The 24,199-nt window shown below is 43.0% G+C and overlaps 1 protein-coding gene across 3 annotated transcripts in view; it reads left to right on the top strand.

Annotated features, from left to right (window-relative positions):
- Positions 1 to 24,199, top strand: part of myt1b (myelin transcription factor 1b) — a 138,076-nt gene that overhangs the window by 69,155 nt on the left and 44,722 nt on the right. Inside the window, exons 1-2 of one of the 3 annotated variants that reach the window (XM_044128218.1) lie at positions 10,365 to 10,521; positions 20,979 to 21,085. In XM_044128218.1, the coding sequence (XP_043984153.1) occupies positions 10,497 to 10,521; positions 20,979 to 21,085 (132 nt within the window). In that variant the 5' untranslated portion in view covers positions 10,365 to 10,496. Of the gene's footprint in view, positions 1 to 10,364; positions 10,522 to 14,652; positions 15,027 to 20,978; positions 21,086 to 24,199 lie in introns of those variants that run through there. The other 2 variants (XM_044128227.1, XM_044128211.1) reach the window with 2 other exon arrangements.

Raw genomic sequence — 24,199 nt, forward strand, 5'->3', positions numbered from 1 at the left:
CTATTTTAGCTTTTTTTTTTTGTTTGTTGTTGTTTTTTTGGTATATGTTTCTTCTTAGAATTAGACCAGACATATAAACAGGTGAGCTAGTCAAACCTGGACTGAATTATTCTGCACTGATTACAGATTCTTGAAAATATAATCTGTGATTAGTGAACCCTTATTCTGTCCACAGAGACACAAAACTGAGATCCATAGCTTTGAGAAATGTATGCTTAGTGAAAAGTGTCATGCATTGTGAGCATGTTTTGTTCACAATATATGCAAACAAAAATTGGAATGTATTTAATATAAGATAAGATAAGATTTATTTGTCATTGTCATCAACAGATTACAACGAGATGTAGGCCGTGTTTGACTTGAGTTAAAGTTCAGGTTATATACACATACACAACACACAATGTAAATATACATACATAAAAAGATGAAGAAACAAACAGCACAAAACGAGAAATAAATAGACATCAGAAGATGGTTGCAGCGCCTGGAGGTGTCTCAGAATATACAGTTTACATTTTTAACAGAGTGTTGTCAAGAGCAGAAGTTCTCATGCCTTTAAATTTAGTGCCATGATTACCATCGGGTAGAAACTGTTTCTTAGGCGATTTGTCCTGGTTTTTATTGCTCTGTATCTCTTGCCTGGTGGCAGCAGCTGGAAGAGACCATGGTCAGGGTGTGAAGAGTCATTTAAAATGTCCAGAACTTTCTTGCAGAGGCTGGAAGTGTAAATCTGTTCCATGGTGGGGAGGAGGCAGCCTGTGGTTCTCTCTGCTGCCCTGACAACCCTCTGGAGCGCCTTTTTGTCCGAGGATGTGCTGCTGCCGTACCAGACACGTGAGCACACTCTCTATGGAGCAGTGACAGAAGGCCTGCAGCAGGTCTGAGGGGAGACAGTTCTTCTGGAGGATTCTCAGAAAGTTCAGTTCTTCAGCAGCTCCTTGGTGTTGGTGCTCCAGGTTAGCTTGTCCTCCAACTCCATGCCCAGAAACCTGAACACTGGGACCCTCTCCACACAGATCCCACTGATGGTGAGAGGCTGGATGTCCGTTTTGTTCTTCCTGAAGTCGATCACCAGCTCCTTTGTTTTGGAGATGTTGAGCAGCAGGTTATTGACTTTGAACCACTCTGACAGCCGCTTCACCTCATCCCTGTCCTCCAGCTCCCCCTTCCCGTCTGAGATGAGACCAACCCAGTGAAACACCTAGAGACACTATAATTATTGAACAATATAATGACACTGATATGCCTTTGCGCACCACATGACTGAGGGGAAGAATTGAGCACATTGACTGAGGGAGAATAACAAGGTCATTGACCTTTTTTATGTTAACATGGAAGTATCTCAGAAGATTAACAGTTTTGTTAATTGATCGGGCTGAAAAAAGAAAAAGAAAAATGTCTGTATGTGATTCTGCTGGACTATCAACCAACATGGCAACAATCTCTGAAACCGGAGGAGGAATAAATGATACAGAGCACCGTATTGCTCGCTCCTTCATAGGCCAGCCCTCTCCAGTCCCTCCTTCACTATCACTACATCACTCACCGCCGACCCACGTCGAGCCCCCATCGCCGTCCACATAATGGCATTTGCATACAGATGTCTCATTTGTGCCGATAATGCATGCGGCTACATGAGTGTGCGGGCGACAGCTTGCTTCAGTTGTGAATGTAATCAGCTGACATCTGAGGACAGGTTGGAGCTTGAAGTGAAAGTAGCATGTGCAACCCCCCCCCCCAAAAAACAAAAGGTCCTCATTACAGTCATTATCACCGTCATTATCAGAAATAAGACAACTTCACTGGCTGAATAAAGACAACAGACACACATTTAGAGGGAGCGCTCTGAAGTGAGAGGCTGCAGGGGACGATCAAGATGCAGGGCGGGTGGAGGGGAGCATCTTTTGGTTCGCTTTAACAACTGTGCCTGGCAGACTGAAGTGAAAAGGGGATTGAGTTGAACTCAGGGAGCAGTTCCAAATCTTTTTGCCCTGCCCCCACGCTCCTTTCGTTCCCCTCGTCTCCGTGCATCTTCTCTTGCCTTATGAAACAAGCCACCTACACTTTAGGACATCTGCTAAGCTGATTTTCTGGAGCTTAGCAGCACCACAGTGGTATCAAAGAGATTAGGTGAAACAACATCCAACTCTGGTTTTGTGTGCTGGGTTTCAATAATGCAGCGTTGTGCGACCGTGCACGCATGTGTTTATGCATTCGCCTCCAGTGTGTGATTGCTGGCTCTTTTCTTCTTCTTCTTTTTCTTCTTCTTCTCCTTCTTCTTCTCCGTGCGTGTGCGTGGGTGTGTATGTTGTGCTCAGGGTTACAGTGCCATAAGTCACAGAGCTGGTGTAATACAGTTGGATCTGGAGTGTGAGCGCTTCTCTGCATACGAGGATTCTGAAAAGCGGAACCGAGAGAGAGAGAGAGAGAGAGAGCGCTGCTTCAGAGGATCTCTGAAAGTCTTTGTTTTTGCGCCAAGCCCATTATCACTGGAGCAAAATAATTTCCACAAAATAAACTCTTGTTTGGCACTGCTGGAAATCCACTAAATGTTTCTTCTTTTTTTTTTATTTATTGCTTTGTGAGGATCTGCGATCATATATTTGCAACTTTTTTTTGAAAACCATCTCATGTGCTAATTTGTTTTTATGCTGCCATATATTTGGTTATGAAAGGATGCTTTATGAAGCAAAACAAACTATATCTTACTGCATTATGCATGCATGATGGCTAACGCTTAGTAACTATCCACATACGTAATTAAGTAGTGAAATGTAATAATGTCATTTATCCCTCTGGGTTTAGGGTTTGAGTAATTGCTGCAGAGTCAGCCTACTGTGCATTTAATGTGTGTGTGTGTGTGTGTGTGTGTGTGTGCGTGTGTGCGTGTGTGTGGGTGTGCGTGCGTGTGTGTGTGTGTGTACGAGAGAGAGAGAACCGTGTTTACTTGCTCGCTTGTGTGCAAGATCAAGCGAGGGAGTTCTCATTTAGCTTTTTTTCCCTCTCCCTTCTCCAGCTTTCACTTTTTTGTGCGCACTAACTGGAGAAAAAAAGTGCAAAGAGAAGAGGGAGAGAAAGAGGGAGAGGTGGGGTGATGGGGAGAAGAAGAAAAGAGAGCAAGCCAGAGAGTGTCGGGTGCTATGTCAGTCTGATATTTTCTGCGGTGACAGCTGGGCCCAGAAGCTCAGACCCTTTTCTTCTGGCGCACAAAGCCCATTAAGTATGCCACTCGCTCAATGGCCCCCGCAGCCTCCAAATTGCTCCAAGCTCCTCCCTAAAGTGTGGCGGCCTTTGTCATTGTAATCAGGCCTTGTTTGTGAAGTGCTGCCTGTATTTACCGCTGCTCGGGGTGCGTATTTGCCCGGCCTGCTGCTGTGGCGGAGAGGGTGAAGAGCTAAAAGATGGAGCCTGCTAAGAAAGGGGGTTAGGGGTGAGGGGGGGTTACTGGGTAAAAGAGGGGATGGAGGCCTGACAGAGGAGTGGAAGTGAAGGGTGGCCTTGAAGAATCTGAGTCAGTGACTTTGCAGGATGACACGGGGTCAGGCAGGGGACCTCTACAGGGAGGGTTAGGGTAACTGCTGGGATGTTAGTCTGGACAAGATGGGAGGTTTGAGGGGGCTGGGGGGCGTCTTATTTACATCCCCCCTGGAAGCTGTCTCATGGCTGCAGGCTTTTCAGCTCTCCTAAGAATCCCCACATTACGGTAAAAAGGACAGGAAAAAAAAGCTCCAGAGTTGGTGTGGATCAGGGGAAGTGACAGGCCAAGTGACGGGGCAGAGGAACCAGGCCATGAGATGCCTTTTGGCAGGGATGACCTCGTTCCCTGCCTCAGCTCCTCCTCTGCACAGGGGGGGTAAGTAGGAAGGGGAGGGGGTTGGGTGAGCAGAGGGGGGGGAGGAGTCTCCAGAGGTGACAATCATCCAAACTGGCACCCAGACCAAACTTTCTCTGTCTTCTGGCCTTTTGCTTCCACTTTGACTCCTTTGATTGTAAAGAAAAACAACTGCAAATCCTGCAAAGAAGACAAATGGGATCCAGAAGTAAGAAAAGAGCCAGGGGAACATGAGTCAACTCCTAAAGGGCTGACCCGTGGAATTTTTAATAAAAGGACTATAAAATTAGCACAAAAACTAAAATGAAATCAGTGTTGAAAAATTCTATTCTAGGTTAAATAAAAAAAAAAAAAATTTAAGATGGGCTGCACAGTTGATCAGCTGGTAGCACTGCTGCCTTGCAGCAAACGGGTCCTGGGTTCAAATTCCGGCCCAGGAGTTCACATGTTCTCTCTGTGCATGGTGGATTCTCTCCGGGTTCTCCGGCTTCCTCCCACAGTCCAAAAACATGACTGTCAGGTTGATTGGTGTCTCTAAATTCTCCTTGTCCCATCTGTCTCTTTGTTGCCCTGTGATGGACTGGCAACTTGTCCAGGGTGACCCCGTCTCTCATCGCCGTTGACCGCTGGAACCATCACTCACTGTATGATGATGGATGGACGGACACTTTTTAGATGTGGACAACACTTTTATAAATTGCTGGTGACATCATGGGGTGAACCATATGCCTTTTGCTTTTTATTTAGGCTGAAATATTGACTGAAAAATCAATGTGTTCCTGAGTTATGTGGAAACAAAGAGTTTTTCAAAAGATGCCATGCACGGAGACATGATTTGTCCAAAAGAGGCACAAGGATGTCCAACATTCTAATCAAGCGAATGAGCTGAACAAAAGTGGAGAAAATGAACTATGTTTCATCTTTGTGCACCGGACTGGTAGTCAGATAGACTCAGGTTGATTGGGGATCAAGATTATAAAATTTTCAACTGCTGCAGTTCTCTTTCTTTCACACTGCACTGTGTCAAACGAACCAAAACCTTTGAGCAACCAGTTCCCTCCTCGCCTGTGGGGACGCTGGGCCAAGAACCACTGAAAGAAACAACATGAAAACCTCTGGAGAAGAAACTGAGCACAGCTTCCTTCTTCACAAAATCTAGACAAAAATGGAGTGATGTCAGATTTTAGCAAATGTAGAATTCCTCTTTAATAAAAAAATAAAATAAAAACACGAGTCACTTCTCCAGCTAGCTTTAATCTGACACGTTTGTTCTGCAACTGTGTCACCCGAGAAACCTAGAATCCTGTTTTCATCCATCGAAGTGAAAATCAGATTATCTACTGCTGGTCAGTTCTGTATGTCCAATAAACACCAAAAACATTGCTTTCTGTGCCATGGAAACATGGAGACTGGCACGACCAAAGCGAATATAATCTGCTCATTCCAGAGAATGGCACTTCCTGTTTGCATTGGGTCATGATGTCGTTGATTGCATCATTAGGTGTAAAGAATTAAGGGTTTTCTTTTGTTGTATTGTATTATTGAGCTCTTTAAAGAAACCTTTTCAGCTGTATTTTCCAAACCTTTAGGGGCTGCACAGTTAGCACTGCTGCCAAGAAGGTTCCTGGGTTCAGATCTGTGACGTCGTGCTTTATTTATTTGACATCAAATTTAAAATTCCCAATTTCACTCTCTGACCTCATTTGAAAAGTTTGTTGCAGTTTATTTTTCCATGGTTTGACCAGGATAGTCAACTCTTTGTTGTTGTCAGTTTCTTTATTATTTATTTGACACGGGCTGTCACACTTCTGATTGCGCTGATGTGTGATTGGCTTCCTGTCTGCGGCCCAAAGTTGTGTTTTTACATGTTTGAGCTGTACTGGTGCAGAGTAATTAAGTATATTTAAAAAAACATTTTGAGTCAATTCTGCACTGTTTATCCGTATTGGATTGATATCGGCAGACACTAAAGATCTGATATCTATATTAGTATTGGAAATTGAAAAAAGTGGATCGTTGCCTTCCTAGTTACTGGTAGAAAACCCTTATAGCCTAATAGCGCCTGTCTGTCGGCAGTAGCAGAAAAAGGCAATTATATGAACAATCCCTGGAAACCTGTGCATCATTAAAAATAATTTTTGTTGTGTTTTTTGTTTTGTTTTGTTTTTTACAGTAAGAGAAATGGCAAACCATATTTAAAATGGGTTCTGTGCAATTGGGTTTGTGTGAACCTGCAAAGACTTAATGCCTTTTTTACAGGCTGAATGAGTCGTATTTTAGCATTAAGTTGCTTCTTGAACAAACATTTGAAATACATTTCCTCTGAAAATGGTCAGGTAAACAGCGGTGAGCAGCCAAACACGCATTTATTTTAACGTTGGCTTGGACGGAAAGTGCGAAGAAATGAGGACTGGATCCAGAATTGTCTTGTGCGGCACTGTACATCAGACAGAAGTTTAAAGTGCTTTCCCACAAATCCCATCTGTGTGTCGGCTCGTGGATGATGCACTTATCCGTGTCTAATGGGAGTTGACAGATATGGGTATGATCACGCCACCACGGATGTTAGAGAGAAAGAGCGAGCGAGGTCGGGGGTGTGAAAGTGGACGAGATGGAGAGGGAGGGAGCGCGGAACAATAAAGTCGTCGCATTATGATCCTGATTGTTATCATCAGGCCGGGAGCAGGACCCTGCTGCCAAACGTCGGCACGGCTTCCTGTCTGCGGCCCAAAGAGAAGCAGCTAACAGCGGCAGAGATTCGAGAAGCTTTATTCTCTTTGCCACGTCAAACAGAAATAAAGCTCCAGATGTCGGATAACGACTCATACAGGAGGGAACTTTTGAGTAAACATAATGAAGTTGAAGACAGATGATGTCACGTGGGACATGTTACCAACAAGGTTCTGTTTCCCTTTTCCTGGCGTGTTTGAAGCGGGTTTGTCCTCACTGTCTGCCGGACAGCTGGAGGCTCAGCTCAGCTGTTTGCTACAGAAGAGGAGGAGAGTCTGTGCATTAATTTCTGTTCATTTGCCTCCAGTTCTTCTATATGAGTGTGTGCTCCTCAGCAGTGACACCTTCTTTGTCCACAAACTCAGAAAGGGACTTTAATCAGCAGTGAATTTATTCCAGATTTGTGTCCCTCTGTCACTCTTTTCTTTGTACTGAGATGAAGACGGGCAGTGTGTGTGTGTGCGTATGGGTGTGTGTGCGTGTGTGTGTGTGTGTGGGTGTGTGTGGGCGTGTGCGTGTGTGTGTGTGTGTGTAAACCTGCCAGACCAAAATAACAGCATGTCAGTTAGTTGGACCCATAATTATGGAATTATTATTATTTTTTTTAGATATATATAAGTAAAGATCCACTAATGCAGCTGTATTTGTTACTGATTATGAGATTTAATGAGACTCTGATGTTTTAAGTTCTTTCTGGGTACTCCTGCTTCCTCCCGCAGCCTGAAAACATGTTGCCCTTAGTTACAGTAAATTTTAACTGGATATATTTTAAATTCATCAGTTTTGAATAATTTTGTTTTGCTTTGGTCCAGAAATAAAAGTTTTGGACAAAATCTATGATCGACGTTTTTATCAGCAGAATTACCACTTCTGTATGTTCTGTCTGTAAACCGTGTGAAAGCCGTAGCATTTCACATCTTCAGATATCCAGAAAGAGACAACAGAACTATGAAGGTTTTTCCCGTCTGATATTTGATGAAATGAAAATAAATTCAGATCTCAACATAGTTTTTTTTTTCTTTTCAGAAATGAAAACTCAGACAGCTGACCCCTGACCTCTCTGCTCTTCCTGCAGCCCTGTGACTGACAGGAAGATGTCTCTGATATGTTAAACACTGACAGTGCAGCCGCTGAAACTGAGCTGCCCAAAGATATGCCTGCTTATTTATCACTGATGTATTTAAAATGTCTCCTTTTCATTTCCTCACGTGACAACAACTAAAATCACACAGTTTATTTGCTTAATTAATTTTGAATCGTAACGTTTGGTGTTTCTTTTTCTCTGTCGGTGTTGTCATGCCCCATCACCGATTGAATTTTTTTTCCTTGCAGTTCAGAAAACAATAATGCAGCAACGACACAAGCACTCACTCTGATCGATCAGCACGATCCACACACAATTATTCAGTTTGGGTAGAAACTTATTGGACTTTCTATGTAGTTTATTAACTTTATGTATTGTATAATAGCATAAAGAAGACAGAAAGTTTAGTTGTTTTTTTTTAATTCTGGATGTTTTATACTTTATAGCAAGTCATAATAGGGGGGGGGACTTTTGTTTTTAGCGAGTGATATTGGTTCCTTTCTTTTGTTCATATTTTGAAGCCGTCAGACAGACTACAGCCAGATGAGTTTTGTCCAAATCAAAACTAATTGTCTCCATGTGAGCCAGAAAGCACTATTTGGCTTTTAGCAGAGTCTGTTGAGCGGTGAGAGTTCAGGCTGAAGTCCTGGGTTAAAGACGCCGTCCTTCATTAACATGCCCATATGCTGTTTTCTCACCCCTGATGTGCCACACTGAGGCGCTTTGTTCAGGCCTCATGGAGCCCACCGACTGAAGGCTTGTTGTTCCGTGAGTCTGAGGACGGCAGCGGCGGCGGCGGCGGTCAGAGCCAAAATCTAATCTCGTTCTGTCTGTAAGTTTACAGTTCTTTTTAACGTTGGCCAACCACAGACAGGGGGGGCAGGGGAGGGCGGAGTCAGGAAGATGAAGTGGTGTGGTGCTGAAACTGAGACAGATTCATGTTTTCTCAGGTTGGAACTTCACGTCTCTGAAAGCGACTTTACTTTGTCACTGGTACAACCTGGCTGTAAGAGAGAAATAATTTTGAAGTTTTATTTATTTGCCAGAGTCATTTCTGTCAGGTGGCGTCTGAGAAGGGCTGAGGGTGAAGAGATTCACTCTGAGGGTCCCAGAAGCTCGCAGCTTTGGGAAAATGGCATCGAAAGAGCAAAGCTCATTCCAGGCCTTTGCAGAGATTGTCTGTGATATTTAGGTCAGAGTTCTGCAAACAGAAGGTCAGAACCTTTTGTTTTCTTCTTCCTCGTGAACTTAAACTCAACCTCTCTAACATCTGACCCTGTCCACCTGCAGACGCGTCTTCTTATGCTTGTCTGCTGCTTTGTAAGAAACATCTTCCTTATACCTCATGAAGCTTTGAAGAGTTCAAGCTTCATCGGAGCTCATTCTGAGTCTTTAAACTGTGCTGCTTTCACTTTTTATGCACAAAATCAATTGTTACTTAAAATGAAATGAATACTGCTGGCATTTAGAAATATTTAGTTAAACTTAATTACTTGTCTCCATCAACACAAGTTTTGTGTAGTTTAAAGTAGTTTAAACTCTTCAGATATCGTAGGAATTCTTCTACTTTAAGAAATTCAGTCAACAACAAGATCTTTGGCTTTTTACTGACAGAAGGTTTGTAGAACTTTATGCACTGTGAAGTTTTGTTTTCTTAAAACAAAGCAGAGAAGAAGGACAATGCAAAGACTTTATAGAAATTTACATTATATCAAGAAAGTAATCTAACAGCATAAACGGAAAACGACTTCTGCATTTAACGTGGCCTTGTTTGGATTTTATCTGAGTTAAAACATAAAGAAACAGATGGTTTAAAAAGTTTCGCACGGCACTACGTTGGAAAACACAAGTTTAGACTTCGAACTGATTTCACCTGAAGGGCGGCTGGTTTCTGTTTAGCTTTTGGGTTATTCTTTTTGAAGCGCAACATATTCAGAGATGAATAGAAATCAGATTAGTTTTGTTATGTGAAACATCTACAGAATAACTCACTTTTTAAAAAGATCCTTCAGCTGGTAGCAGCTGAGCTGTTTGGTGATGCAAAGCCAACCAGAACAAACAGCTACAAAGCAATAATTTCTCTGATAACTTGAAACGGAGAGTGTGTTGTAGTTGCTTTAACCCCCTTTATGCCATCTTGGAAAAATGAGTATTCTGGGAGGAGGGGGTTATGAGGGGGATAATGGGAGCTAGCAATGGGAGAGCTCATTATCTGGCAGACCATCTGCTGTGGGGAGGGAGGACGTGTCTGTCCGTCCCAGACTCAGACACCGTCAATAGGCCTCCACTAGCCGGGAAAAGCCTTCCTGGAAGTCGCCCTTTGTGTTCCCACAGCGACCTGCACACGTCCACCAGTCCTCCCAGTAAAAACAGCTCCACGCGCCATCAGGTGCATGTGGTCTTATGTTCAGAAAGTGTTCTTGGAGGGGTTTTTTTTCTTTCTTTTTTTGTCCAATCAGGTGTGAAGGATAAGGTGGCAGACAGAGTTTTCAGGCTGCGGCTCGGACCGGGAGAAGTTCGGGCCGCAGCAGATGCTCTTTGTTGGAGCTCACCGTTATTGTTGTTGAAAGCTGACACTGGGAGCTCTGGATTGGCTCCAGCTCCTCTTCCCATTGGCTGTTTTCCTCAGCGTCAATCAGGCGCGTAGCCCCGCCCCCCGTGGACCGGCTGAACTCCTGGGTTTTTTGGGGGGGGTGGTATGGGTGGGTGAGAGGGGGTCGCTGGGAGGTAGAGTCGGTAAAGTTCTTCAAACTTTGTCGCTCAGAAGTTAAACTTGCCTGCGGGACTCTGTGCGGTGGCTGCGGGACAGAAGAGACTCAGAGGAGGAGGAGGAAGAAGAGGAGCGCAAACATGAAGCTGTGCCGCTCTTTTCTGGGTTCGTAACTCTTTTTTTTTTCTTTCTCGTACTTCTGCGCAACTTTTTTTTTTTTTTTTCTAGAGATGAACTTTGTGCTCCGGCATCTCAAGGGCGCCTAAAAAGAGCGAGTTTCTCTCCGTCATCATCTTAATACGTTTGACTTCAGTTCGTGATGAAAAGAAAACAAAACTACGCACAGCATAAATTGTAAATATTTATTTATATATAAATAAATAGATATATATATAAGCCGGATAAAATTTCCTGAATCTCATCCGGCTGCAGGTCCGAGTGGAATGAAACGAATCACGTTAAAACTTCTCTACATCCAGACCAAGAAACGTCAAGTTTGCGCTATAAAGCAAAAGCTGAAAGTTTGAGTCGCTTTGTGAGGAGACGCTAAAAAGAAAGAAAAATGCAGTCCAGACAAAGGACAGTTGGTCCCCTTGGGGACCGTGTGGCCCTGGTACCGCGGGGACAATGCCAGGCTGCGGGCTTATTAAAAAACTTTTTTTTGTTGTTGTGTTAGTCTGTCGGCTTGTTCCATCTGTCGAGGGACTACAGGGGCCTCCCCCGGTCCCAGCCTCAGCGCCCAGTCAGCTGCTGCCCCCATGTAATATTTATACTGGCTGCTCAGCGCCGCACAATATATCCATAAGAGCTGCGAGGCCTCGGTGCCATCTGCATCCAGACATACTTGTGAACAACAGAGGAAAAGTTTTCCCAGCTGATGGCGCGGCTGCTGCCTGATCCCCGCATAGAGAACCGCCTTTAATTATTCAAGTTCGCCTCTGATTCCCTCCGGCTCGTCCTGGGAATACTCAGGTTGTTCTTGTGTTTCTCTGACCTCCATGGACAAGTGTTTCAGTTTGATAGAATGCAGTTTTAATGGGGTTTATTTTTATTAATTTTTTTATTCTGGAAGATTAAGTGAAAAAGTTTGTCTAGCGTGATCAAAAGCAGATTGTTAAACAAATCAGTTGAAACTACAAATTCAGTTCAGTCTCAGTAGTTCTTAATCGAGTCTTTGTTTAAAGTTGATTTAATAAGTATGTAAAATTAAGATAATTTCTCTGTTTTTTTGTTTTTGGTACAAAATCAACATTGATGTTCATTGTCACGTTATCGTATGAACTTGACATACTAGGAATTGAAGTTTTTAGCTTCACCAGGGGATGGCTGGGAACATAATTTGAAGACATCACATAACAATAAATAAGAACAAGCAGGAAAACTTTTTTCACAATACATGGAAAAAAGCACAATAAAAATACTATTAAAAACCCATAAACCTTATAACATGTATAACTGTAAAAACACAAACTCACAGTTAACAACTACCTCGTTGCCTGATGGACAAAATAGTTTCTGTACAGAGAAATTGTTGAACATTACCTAACGCTGTTTGGATCATTGAAGTTAATTTCTATTATTTACTCTAGATGGTCATAGCAAAACTAATAAACTGCAAACAAAACACTTTATTTGAGTTTTTGTTAGTTTTGCTCCTCCATGGTGACAGAAAAACTGTGAAAGTTTTCATCCACTACAAAAGGGATAAAGCATAATTGTCACAAAAGTTTTCTGTACTTTAGTTGATAATGAGCGAATAATTTAAAGTTCCTCATCTTTCCACAGATGCTTTCAGGCTGATCACAGGTAGGAAGTAGATCCGGGCGGTGAATTGAGGGCGAACTGAAATGACGTTCAAACTCTGGGTTTCCTCCTGGCTTTTTTTTTTTTATTTGGAGAGGAAGCCGTTAAACTTGAGATCAGATCAGGTTGGAGGCTCTTTGTTTTCTCCGACAATGACGTCCAGGAGTGACTGAGCGGCGCAGCGGAGCTCTCCGGGGTTCTGAGAGCAGAGCTCACCTCGGAGCTGTCCGCAGTGCTGAAGCCTCCCAACGCTGCAGCAGCAGTTGGAGTTCATTTGTGGCCTTTCTGTAGAAACTAACCTGCCTGGGATCAAACTTCCCACTTCCTTTTGGATCAGGGATCCCCTCCTCCTTCATCCCTCCTCCCCCCCAGCCCTCCACAGCCTCTCCTTTGTTTTTATTTGATTGTCGATGCTGTTGTTGCTGCAGTTGTGAATCCTTTCCTCCCTCTCTCTGCAGCCACAGTCTGAAATCATACTGATGGCGGCGCGCACGGCCCGGTGATTGATTTCAGCTCCAATGCATAACAATGGGATTGCACAAAAAGAGCCTGCTGCAAAGAGATAAGAATTTAATAGAATTTCAGAAAGCTGAAGGTTGGGCTTTTTGAATATTCCCTGCGTGCGTGGCGTGGAGACAGCAGATAAAGGATGGCATTTGTGGTGACTATTCTCAAATGGCTTGTAATGAATGGTTGTCATTTCCACTAATGGTCTGAAAAACCGCGGCGTGAGCAACATTTTGGGGCCGGGTCCAAGTTGCACCGTCAAGACTCGCTGTTTGTTGTTTACAAAAACGTTCAAAAAAAGAAAAAAATCCGTTTCTCACCCTGATCGCTCTTTCAGCTGCTTTTCTACTCTTGATAATTCCACGCTGATATGCTCGGCTTCCACGGCGCATAAATAATTTCCAGCAGAGTTCCTTTCAGAGACGTTAAACCTTTCCGTTCAGAGGAGTTATCAGATGCTGTCATATACAAACTATCAACACAACTACTGTATCAATTTTGGAACCAAGTGGGGAGGGGGAGTAATAATCTCTGAATGAATTACTGGGAAACGCCGCCGCGAAGAACGAGTACGGGGAGAAAATGTTGAGTTCAAAAACATTGACTCAGAGCCGGTCCAAGAATGTTTGAGGCCCAAATCAGAATGGGCTCATCAGCCACCACAATGGCTTCTTCAAATACAGAACATTGCAGTTGGGATAATGTATCAGATATGGATTTCTGTTACCTTCACTTTAAAACCATGAAAGTACTTTTGAAGTCTGCGTAGAACTCGTCAACCTGTCAGGTTATCTGGTGCGCCCAAGCGGCTGCAAGGTTTGCATATGCCTAAGTTTATAGATAAACTATAAACTTAAGTATTAATAATGCTTTATTACCTAATTATCCTACATCTGTCACAGCAGTTTATGTCAATGTCAATGTCAAATTTATTTATATAGCACTTTAAAACAGGCATAGAACTGCACCAAAGTGCTGTACAAGAGTGACAACAACACAAATGAATAAAAACAAAGTATCAAACACTAGTTCAATTAAATGCCAAGGAATAAAAATGAGTTTTAAGAAGCAATTTAAAATGTTTAGAAGCTGACAGTAAAATAAATGAATAACTAAATAAAAAATAGATAAGCCACTTTATTATTTAAAATGTGTATGACTATTTAGTTCTGCTGTATGTCTCAAACCCAAACTGGTTCTTATGTTTGATCTCTGTTCAGCATAAAGGACATAACAGATGTGAAAACGATATTTTTCTTAAAGTAAAACTAAACAAGTTGAGAAATAGTTTTAGTTTCTGTTTTTTTAGTTTTCAAACTCAACTTATTGCTACTAATTTCTGATTTTAAACAAGAGTTAAATATATAAAAATTGCTACAATTAATTAAATTCTCTTTTTTTTTCTTAGCGTATCTTTTTTACATAAAAAGAAACCAAAACAATAGGCGTTTTAATCTGAGCCTCACTTTAATTTTTTCAATAATAATAATAATAATAATAATAATAATAATAATAATAATAATAATAATAATAATAATTTTTTATTTAAATAACTTCGTCATCTATTAGCGAAGCTGCAAAATTCGTTTATCCCTCAGTCTGGCCCTTCATTTGTGGAACTTGAAATGTGTAAAGTCTGAGCTCAGCGTGGTGTGAACTGTGTGATGGCAGGATGCTGTTTGAAATGGTTGGGAGCAGGTGGGGGTGGGGTTGGGGGGGGGCTTCATATCTGGGAAATGATGTGGGGTGGAAATCTGGTTTGAAGTCAGAGAGAGAGAGAGAGAGAAAGTCTAAAGAGGGAGGAGGGGGAAGAGAGAGAGGGGGGGATGTGTGTAGTAAAAGGGGAGGGGGTCCTAAGCCCTGCCCATGTGATGCTGGAGGTTTTACTACAGTTCCGTGATGTCATGGCAAAGGGCGGAGGGAGGAGTTGGAGGGGGGTGGGGTGGGGGGTTCGGAGGGGCGGAGAGGGGCCGGGATGGATGGAGGGAGGGAGGTGGGGGGTGGTACAATGGCTCATGAGGGAAAGGTAAGTCAATATTACGTTTTTTTCCCCCCTTCCTCCTCGCTGACAAAGGCAAATGAAGCCATGTTTTTGCTTACAAACATCTTAACGCGTGGATGCGGAGCCATGCGCCGATGCGCCGCGTAAGGAGAGGCCGCTGCGACCTTCCTCCCGCTCCCCTCCTCTCATTCCTCGCATCTTTGGAAACGGGATAGCTGCTTTTTTTTTTTTTTCTTTTTTTTTTCTTCTTCTTTACAAATCTTTACTTGGGATATCTTTTAAAGCGAACAAATTGAGCAGCGGCGGAACTCTCAGAGCACAGCGAGGACCTAAAACCAACACATCTAATTGGATGCAGGTAACTAGAAATAAGCGCGCATGTGTGTGTGTATATGTGTGTGTGTTTGATGATCAGATGTGAGCGGGCTCTTTTTGCATAACTTTCATGTTTGTCCGCATCATTGTTTGGGGACGTGGATTTTTCTCCCGATTGATGTTGGATTCTGTTTGATTTATTTTACATTTCTGGTGCAGAATTAAAACTTGCAGCAAAACAAAGTTAATTTTTTTTTCTGTTTTAGTGTGTGTATGCTGTGCTCCGTCTAGTCGGGAATAGATTGAAGCTTTTAATGTTTAATAGTCAGAGGAAGCATGGCGCTGCTTCTCCAGATGCTCAGTGACGCTGCGTGTTTATTGCTCACAGTTTATCAGCTGAAGCGTCCTCTCTGTGTAATAAATAAATAAATAATAATAATAAAAAACCCGCACCATATTTTTGTTCCAACTTATTGGACCGGGTCGCAGCTGAAGTGCGCCCCGTCCTCTAGTTTCACCTTCCTGATCTCCGGGAAGAGATCTCCCCCCTTAATGTCTCCACCGACCGACTGACCTCTCCGCTGTTAGCTGTGTGTCCGATAATGGGAGATGTTTGGACGGTGAGCTTAAAGATGCAGATAGATGGATGGATAGAAGGATGGATGAATGGACGGAGGAAGGGAAGGAGGGGTTGGCCATTTGATCTTCTGCAGCGAAAAAAACCCCAGAGATGGTCCCTTCAAATGTCAGCCGCCTTTCATAGTGCGCAGATTCAAAGAGAAAAGGGGAAAAAAAGTCCTCAGAAATAAGCGCAGCCTCATTTCAGCGCTTTTCCCGAAGCGATTCAGCGGCTCTGTGCAGATTGGGATCTTTTATTTTTAATTCCTATCTCCTCTTCCTCCCCCTCCCACCTTCTTGCTTTGCTTACATGACCGCTTAATGTGCTCCGTGTGCGCCTCGTGGTTTGTCAGAGCACCTGCGTCCTAAGATGGAGGAAGGAGATGAAGGATGAGGATGCGCGGAGCGTTATGTCAGCGTGCTCTGTAACTTTGCCGTCCATCCCAGCAGGAAAGAAGAAGAAGAAAAAAAAACTTCAGCTGAGTTTTTTAGAGCACCAGTCAGGCAAATAAACAGAACCAGGTGTGTGGTATTACTGAGGCTTTTGCTATAATGTTTTTGCTGTTTGCGTGAAATTTTAGGCCGATTTTCCCCTTTAACCAGTTTCTAAATGTTGTAATTCTACAAGAAATGTGTCGAGTTGGCACCTTAATTTAACTTTTTTTCTTTAATTCCACTCACATAGAAAACAAAACAAAACACACACTTTTTTATTATTATTTTAATTGGGCAGAGTAGGTGAACACAAAAAAAAAAAAAAAATTTTGATTAGCCTAAAACACTTTAATACATTACTTAAAAGTTACTTATTGAACTAAATTAAATAGGAACAAAATATTAAGACCATCTTCACCTGGCTTGTTTTCCCAAGCTGAATAGAAAGAAACAACAACAACAATAATAATAAAGGTCAGAGCAGGAGAAAATAGCCTGTACTTGCAACACTTTATCAAGTCTGAGGACTCCAAAGTGACTCACACAACAATCAGACATTCATCTGCGTACACACACTGATGCTGCTAAGCTACACTGCAACCATTCAATCAGTGCCACTGGGCTCAATAACCACCAGCAGCAGGCAATGCGGGTGTAATCGCTAACATTTATAACAATTGTCAACTAAGTTTTTTCCAGTTTTAAAGAAGCATTTTCATAAACAGAAGTTGTACAGTACTGTGTGCAAAACAAGACACAAACTGTCCAATGTGCAAAAACTGTTTGTAGCTGCAACTGCATTCTTTGTATACAGCAGCCATGTTGGCTAACCTAGCACTGCTCAGCAACCTTCGACTTTCAAAAGAATATGTCTTGTCATGTCATGACGTCCCTGCCAGCTTATGTCTGAACTTATTTCATTTAGGGTCTTAAACTTAAAGTTCTTAAAGCTGGGTTTTTGTTGTTGTTTTTCATCGATTGTCATTTTCTTTTAAAAATAGAAAACGACAGAACGAGTTTGTAATCTTGGTGGGATTGTGTCCTGGTAAAATAAAGGTTTTTAAAAAGTCTAAAGAGAAAACACTGAAGCTGATCTTGCTGGTGCGCTTGATTTTAGTAATAGCACTAAAAGCCATTCTGTATTGTTTTTTTGCTGCTTCTTGACCAGACGTCACTTGAAAAATAAGTTTTTAATCTTAATGAGATTTTATCCTGTTAGAATAACAGGTAAAAAAAAAAAAAGGCAAGAGAAGTCACCCGAAGCTGATCGTGCTAGCGTGCTTAACTTTAGCGTTAGCGCTTGGAAGCCACTTAAAGTCGTTTCAAATTCAAAAATTTTCTCCAAGAGAGAATCTGTTTCATCAACAAATCTCATGGTGTTTGTTAACTTTGCATAATTTACATATTAATTCATCTTATATAAACATATTAGCCTGTTGTTATCTGTTGGAGAACAAATGAGAATCATGACTGACTGAATCAACACTCTCCATGAAATTATTTTAAAAATGTTTATGTAGAATTTTTTTACTTCAAGACTGTTTTTAAAACTTTGTTTTTTAACATATTAATTAATTTAGTGGTTTCTGTCTGTATTTAATTCCTCACAAAATTCCTTTTTATAATGTAGCCCAGTTTGAGGAAGGGGATTACAGAATTAGGTTATCGGTGCCTTATGCTGTCAGAGGAGGCCATAACAGTGAAGTATAGACTAGATATTTCTCCTTTGCATCCCTTTTTGTGTTTTGTTTTGTTTTCCTGTGATAAGAGGAGACTTCTCGTATTTGTGAGGGCCTAAAATGCATGCGGCAGTGAGGATAGCAGGTGCCGGAGGAGGGAGGGCCGTAAACATGGTGGAAGAGCAGAGGGGGCCAAACTGCACCCTCCTCCTCCCGGAGCCTGTATCAAGAATCTAAACAACACTGGCAGAGGTCAGGGTCGCCCCGCGCGTACGCTCTCAACGGAGAGAGGAGGCATCTGCATCTAAAGAACGGGAAGAATGAATTTCATGCCTCAGCTCTGAAAGAGAAATTGATTTAACTAAAAAAACGCTAATTAAAAAAAGAAGTCCTACTAAATAGGCAGGACTGGTGAGGTAAGATCCATTTGAGACTTAAAGAAATGTTTGATGCATGAGTCGTGCCTCTCGTTCTTACAGTTTGTGTTCTGGTGACACATTTGATACCGAGGTCACAACAGCCCCGAAGGGGTTTCCTCTAAATCCGCCCCCAGGCGCCTCCGTCGCCTCCCTCCAATCATCCTATAATTGAAAAATCGGACATCTGCCGCTCTTTGTTTTAACTCACCTCCAGAAGATGGTGTTTGAACTCATCAACTCTGCATCATAAACTCATTCCTGACCTCTTGCTCGCCGTTTCTTTCATGCTTTTTGACAAAGACAAAGCCCACCTTTGGACCCGTCCGTCTCTGCTGCGGGGATCTCTGTAATCACACAAAGTTGTCTGTAAATCCTGCTGAACAGGAGCAGGCCAGTATATCTGGGCCTGTGGTATTACTGTCACTGATTGAACACCCTCCTGTTTAATCTAACTCTGGATTTAGGCCTCTTTGCTCCATTGTCCCAGCAGAGTAAGCCCCACTCCTGTAATAGTATTACTTGATCCTAAAGTTTACGGGTTTTTTTTTTCTTTCTTTCGTTTGGATCGACAGTAAAGCCGAAGCGTTTGTTTCATATTTTGTCTTTTTATAAAATGGGATTTGATTTTAAAAACTCCCTCATTTTGTGTTCGTCTCCCAGTCGTTCCCACCTCCCTATCCGGGCCTCCCCCAGCGAACAGCTAATTGTCTCGCGCTCCTCCAATTTTCACCGTAAAATAATGAGCTTTGCACGTTTTTAGGTGCGGATGAGCAGCGTGTGATCCAACAGGAAGCAGGAGCTCTGATTAGTCTCCCTGTCAGCACAAAGACAGGATAAAACCAGAGATATAAAAAACAAAAAACAGAGGAGGGGTCACTTTGATCACTTTTCATTGCCCTTTTCCTGTGATTTTAAGCGTTCTGAAGCGTCCACATGCGTTTGCAACCTGAGAAGCGGTCACAGCCGGAGGCTACTTGTCCTGAAAAATCCTCTTTCACCTTCCCGGCATCCCAGCTGAACGTGGAGCGGCCGGACGGACGCTCCGCTTCCCTTCTGTAATAAAGCGGTTTGTGTGTCTGCGGAGACACGGATAGCTGAGATAGAGATGCAGACCAACAGTACTGCTGCTGTAATCACTTTTTTTTCTGCTGGCAGATGAAAGTTGATAAACAAGCGTTTTCTGAAGAGTGCTGAGGTGAAGCAGGGAGGAGAGAGCCCACAGAATCCCATCAGCCCACTTTTATCTTGCAGTTTGGGTTCAGCCACAGGACATTTGGGGAGGTGGGCGGGGGGTTTAATGGAGACAGAGGACAGAGGGGGACATGTTTGCGTCTACCCACTCATAACGTCAGAGTGCTTCAGAAAGCAACATCGTGGCATTTAAAGTTGGAATCTGGAGGAATTTCAGTCAGAATAATTCACAATGAGCTGCTTAACGCTGCAATATATAGCTTTTATAAACCACCTGATATTTACAATTTTGTTGAAACTGTCACTATGTGAAAATGTTTTCCTCTGGAAAAAAATTACATTTCTCTGCCTTCTGCCAATGCTAACTGAAAACAACCAATCAGAGCCCGGAGGTGGATCTTAGCGCTGTCAATCATCCTGAGTGGCGCTGCTCCCTTCCTCTCCTATGCTGCAGCTAGCATAGCCTGTCAGGCTATGTCAGGCTAGTTAGCATGGCCAATGATGAAGGCAGATAAACGGTTTTCCTGTAACGGTAAGTTGTTTCTGTGCCATTAGTACATTGAGTAGGGAGCATATGGGGGGTTGATAGACAGCTCTAAGCCCCTCCCTCTGACTCTGATTGGTTGGTTTCTTAAGAAGGCAACAGGAACTCAGGGAAGAGGTGGAGGAGATTTATCTTTTCGCAGCTTGTCTAACTCATAGCAAACTGTCACAACACAGAGACACTTTTAACAAAAATGGGAAAATATTTCTATAAATATATCTATTCTTTTTTATTTATTTTTTTCACACATTACATACTGCAGCTTTGGTGAACCTCTGAGACAGAGTGACCCAGACCTTGCTCTGTTTGGGTTTTTATTTGCTCAGAGTTGAGTGTAAACTCAAGGACACTTCCTGTTTCACAACAGCCCACACCTGCCTGCAGAGGGTGAAGCTAAAGGGTGGAGATGTATCCGAAAAGGAGTCGGATTTCACAGCACCAGCTGGGCCTGAAAACGCCAATAAAGACAGACACACACACACACACACACACACAGAGAGAGAGAGAGAGTGTTTGAGGTGTCGTAAAGCTGCATTAGTTGAAAAGTTCAGCCTTGGGCGTTCGTAGTGTAATGCACTGCACTTTGGTTGAACTTAAAGCTGCAGCTTGGCTGTTAGATTCGTCACCTCCAGTCTGCCGTGTCTTTAGAACCAGAGAGTGTGCTTCTCCTGGGACGGCGTCACAAAGATGGGATCCAATGCTTTTACCTTGATGGAGGAAAAAAAAACAAAAAACAACAACAGGGGGGCGGGGACTGAGAGGGTGAAGGAAAAAGGTTTGATTTATGTGTGATTTTCTCCCCCACTCCTCACCCTCTCTCTAATCATACACGGGCCTCGGAAAGCTGGATCAAAATGTGCAGGTTTGATTGATTCTAGTAGCGAAGTGACAGGGATCCCAGCTGTGGCTCTTAGGGACGGCTTTGTGCTTCCTCCTCTTCCACTTAATAAAACCCCCTCCACTTTATTCTCCCCTCACCCAAACCCCGTCCACCGGTACTGATGCTGATGATTTTACATATTCTTTTTCCTCTCTCTCACCCTTACCCCTCTGTATTCCCCTCCCTCCTCTCACTCTGTCCTGCCCCCTCCCTCGTTTCCCTCCTTCAGAAAATGAGTTTCGGGGTGAGCTGGTGAACCAGCGGTGGACACGAGGCGAGAGGAATAGCAGCCGCTGTCAGGCCTCCCAGAGACTGCAGAGCCGTCGACCAATCATGGTGAGTGACACCCTCCCCGCCCCTCCCGCTTGCCCGCCCTCCCCCTCCACCTTATTCTCCCCACTCACCACACCCATCAACGCCCTCTTTTCCAGAGCTGATTCTGCTTCCTGGGCATTTCCCTGATCCCTAACTCAGCGGGGAAAGTTGGCTCGGATGGAGGAAGGAGGGGTCGTGTGTGTTTGTGGGTGTTGTTATTTTGCAGTGTGGGGGTTGGGTTAGGATGTGGGGGTGGAGGGGTACATGAATCAAGCAGCACATCAAATCTCTGCTGGGCTACCGGCCCCGCCCATCCCTCGCCTCAGTTTAGTTAAGCTCAGCACAGCTCAGCTTTTTCCTGCTGCTGAGTTCACTTCACAGGACTCACAATAAGAAGAAGAAAAAAAAAATCTCAAAAGGTTGTTCTTGAGCGGCTCATAATTTTTTTTTTTATGTATTTTTTTGGGGGTTTGGGGGCATTTATATTCAGCGTTTATCAGCAGAGCGGAGAAACTTCTGACCCCCGCTGCCACCATTTCAAGGATTCTCTAAACACCTGATCCCTGTTTTTTTTTTTTTTTTCTTTTTTTCTTTTCCTCCAGAGCCGAGCAACTGAGAGGGGGCATCCAACAAAGAGATGGAGGGATTGAAGTGGGGGTGGAGGCGGGGATTGGAAGCAGGAGGAGTGGGGGTGTTGTTTTCCCCTGGGCTCTGTAAAAGTAGTTCTGCTTCCCCCTGATGGCTCGGGTTCATCTGAAGAGATGACTTTTATTGATTGGGTTTGATTTCTGCCACAACCGAGGAGTGAGAGGTGCTGCTTTTAAACGCCTCATCAGGGGTCACACATAAAAAATTTGCCCAAGAGTCAGAATGTGCAGGGGCTAGCATTGGATTAGCTGGCCATTGTCTCAAAGGGTTTTTTTTTGTTTGTTTACTTCTGCTCTCAAACATGAGCAGCATTTGTGTCTAAATACTACTTTGACTCCTATTGAAATGCTTAATCTCGTTATTTGCAGGTCTGCAATGAATTATGAATTAATTGCAGTTAATCGTAGACTATATCTTGACAAAATGAGCAGCAGTTGCAATTAAAAAGAACAAACATTTTGCTGCTAAACTATTGCATAAATAGACATAAGATCTTAACAGCACAGATATCTATAGTTTTCAATCTCCTATTTAGGCTCCTCAACCATCAGATTGGTCCTAAGTTCTCCTCTACCAATTCAGCTTTCCAGTGTTTCAAGAAGCCCTGATCTTTCATGGAACTTCTTCAGGACTGTGGACGCTGACATTACCGTTGGGGATATCTGTGTTGTTGCAGCATGCCTGGGCTTGAATAGCTTCTCTAGTAGGCTAACTCATTTAGCACAACTTGAACATAACTACAGTCTCTCCAAGCGTCCCATCAGGTCCGTTTTTGAAGCAGAAATGAACCCCCAGTGGGCAGAGAGAAGCGGCTCTGTCACTGTTGTTGCTTTTGCGTCAGATTTACTGGCCCACCAGCAACGTAAGAAAACAAAGGTTCCATAACTTTTGTATGTAAAAAAAAAAAAGAAAGAAAAAAAATTGAGATTAAATGTGCTAAAACTTTTAACATGCTAAAGTCTACATATATAATGAATCAAATTTAACCCATTAAAATCCTGACCCTACTAAATAAAACAAATGTTAACCTCAAGGGTTACTTTGTACAGGGAAATGTTGGAAAGCAGAAGGTAGAAAAAAAAATGACCTATGTAATTTTTATTCTTTCACCCTTCTGTGAAGTGTTTTATGACATCGCTGTTGTGCAGTATTGAATTGTCCAATCCAGGTTTAATCAGTCAAACTGTTTACATTTTCTAGCTAAAGATGAGTTTTCTATGTGAAAAATAATCGTGTTCATGATAACTGCCAGTCCATCACATCACTGTGAGGGAATTCTGCTCTCCTCTTCTTTGGATAATTATTTTTATTCAGCCACATTGGATGGTCTTCAAGGATGAACGTCCCACTGAAGGTCATGCCACGGTATCCGAATAGATTTTAAGTTCTTTTTCAGTCATTCAGAGTAGGAACTAGAAATAAATAAACGGACTTCAAAATAAGAGCATGAATGTAAACATCTGCCTACGTCAAAATTTGCAGTAGTGGATAACTAAAATGTCAACTCAGATGTTGAACTTCATTCAGTTGAAAGTTTACAAAGCAGCCAAGTAAATTATCCCTTACCCCAAAAAAAAATAATAATAATTTAGGTGAAGCTAAATTAAAATTAGGAAATAAAGCAGTAGATAAAACAATAATTTTGCTATTAGCGCATTATCGGATTAGTAAAAGTGTGCTCACCAGTGAATGTGGGAAGTGTAAATATTGAACGTCAGGGGGAAATCTCCAGGTCGTAGTTCACTGGTCACTCTGCTGCTCTAATTAGTTAATGTACTCCAGTTGGTTTCTTTTCCTGAACTGACTCTTGACTTTGCATCAGATCTTGTTTTAGCCCATAGAAACATTTATGTTTTTAATCCTGATTGAGACACGGTTAATAATCAATAAAGAACCTCCTGACCGCTCGGCCTTCCACCTCCTCTTATTGTTTCCCTTTGCGACAGCAGCAGGAGCTGACCCTGGATCAGAGCTGGAAGAGGCTTAACTCTGAGCCCTGAGTCACATCAGGATGACTCAGCCTGTAAATGGCAAACCTCTGACGGCAGACACACATATGACCCACTGTGTGGTCACACTAGCTCCGTTCTTTTTCACATACAAGTTGGGTAACATGACATCTGCCCCCCACCTCACGGCCCTCCCCTCCTCCGCTCTATCTGCTCTGCCTGGTGTGAACTGTCAGGGTGAAAGTGCAGAGAGGTTCGCTGCTCTAATTGGCAGCTGCTGTCCGCAGGTCAGCCTCCTCCGCCTTCTCTCTCCACCTTAACCTGCCTCATTCCCCTCATCAGTTGTTGTAAACCCGAAAATGGATAAAAGAGTCATTTACGTGCACCAGGGGATGGAGGGTGACCTTCTCTGTGAAGACGTTGCCCCCCCAGCCAGACATTTACATGGAGCTGTCAGAATTGGGAGGCAGAGCTGAGGCCCTCCTGCTCCGGCCGCTGCACACAAAGAAGGACGTAATTGATAATGTACAACACAGCC

Source organism: Gambusia affinis, linkage group LG01 (genome assembly GCF_019740435.1).
Source record: "Gambusia affinis linkage group LG01, SWU_Gaff_1.0, whole genome shotgun sequence".
Lineage (NCBI taxonomy): Eukaryota > Metazoa > Chordata > Actinopteri > Cyprinodontiformes > Poeciliidae > Gambusia > Gambusia affinis.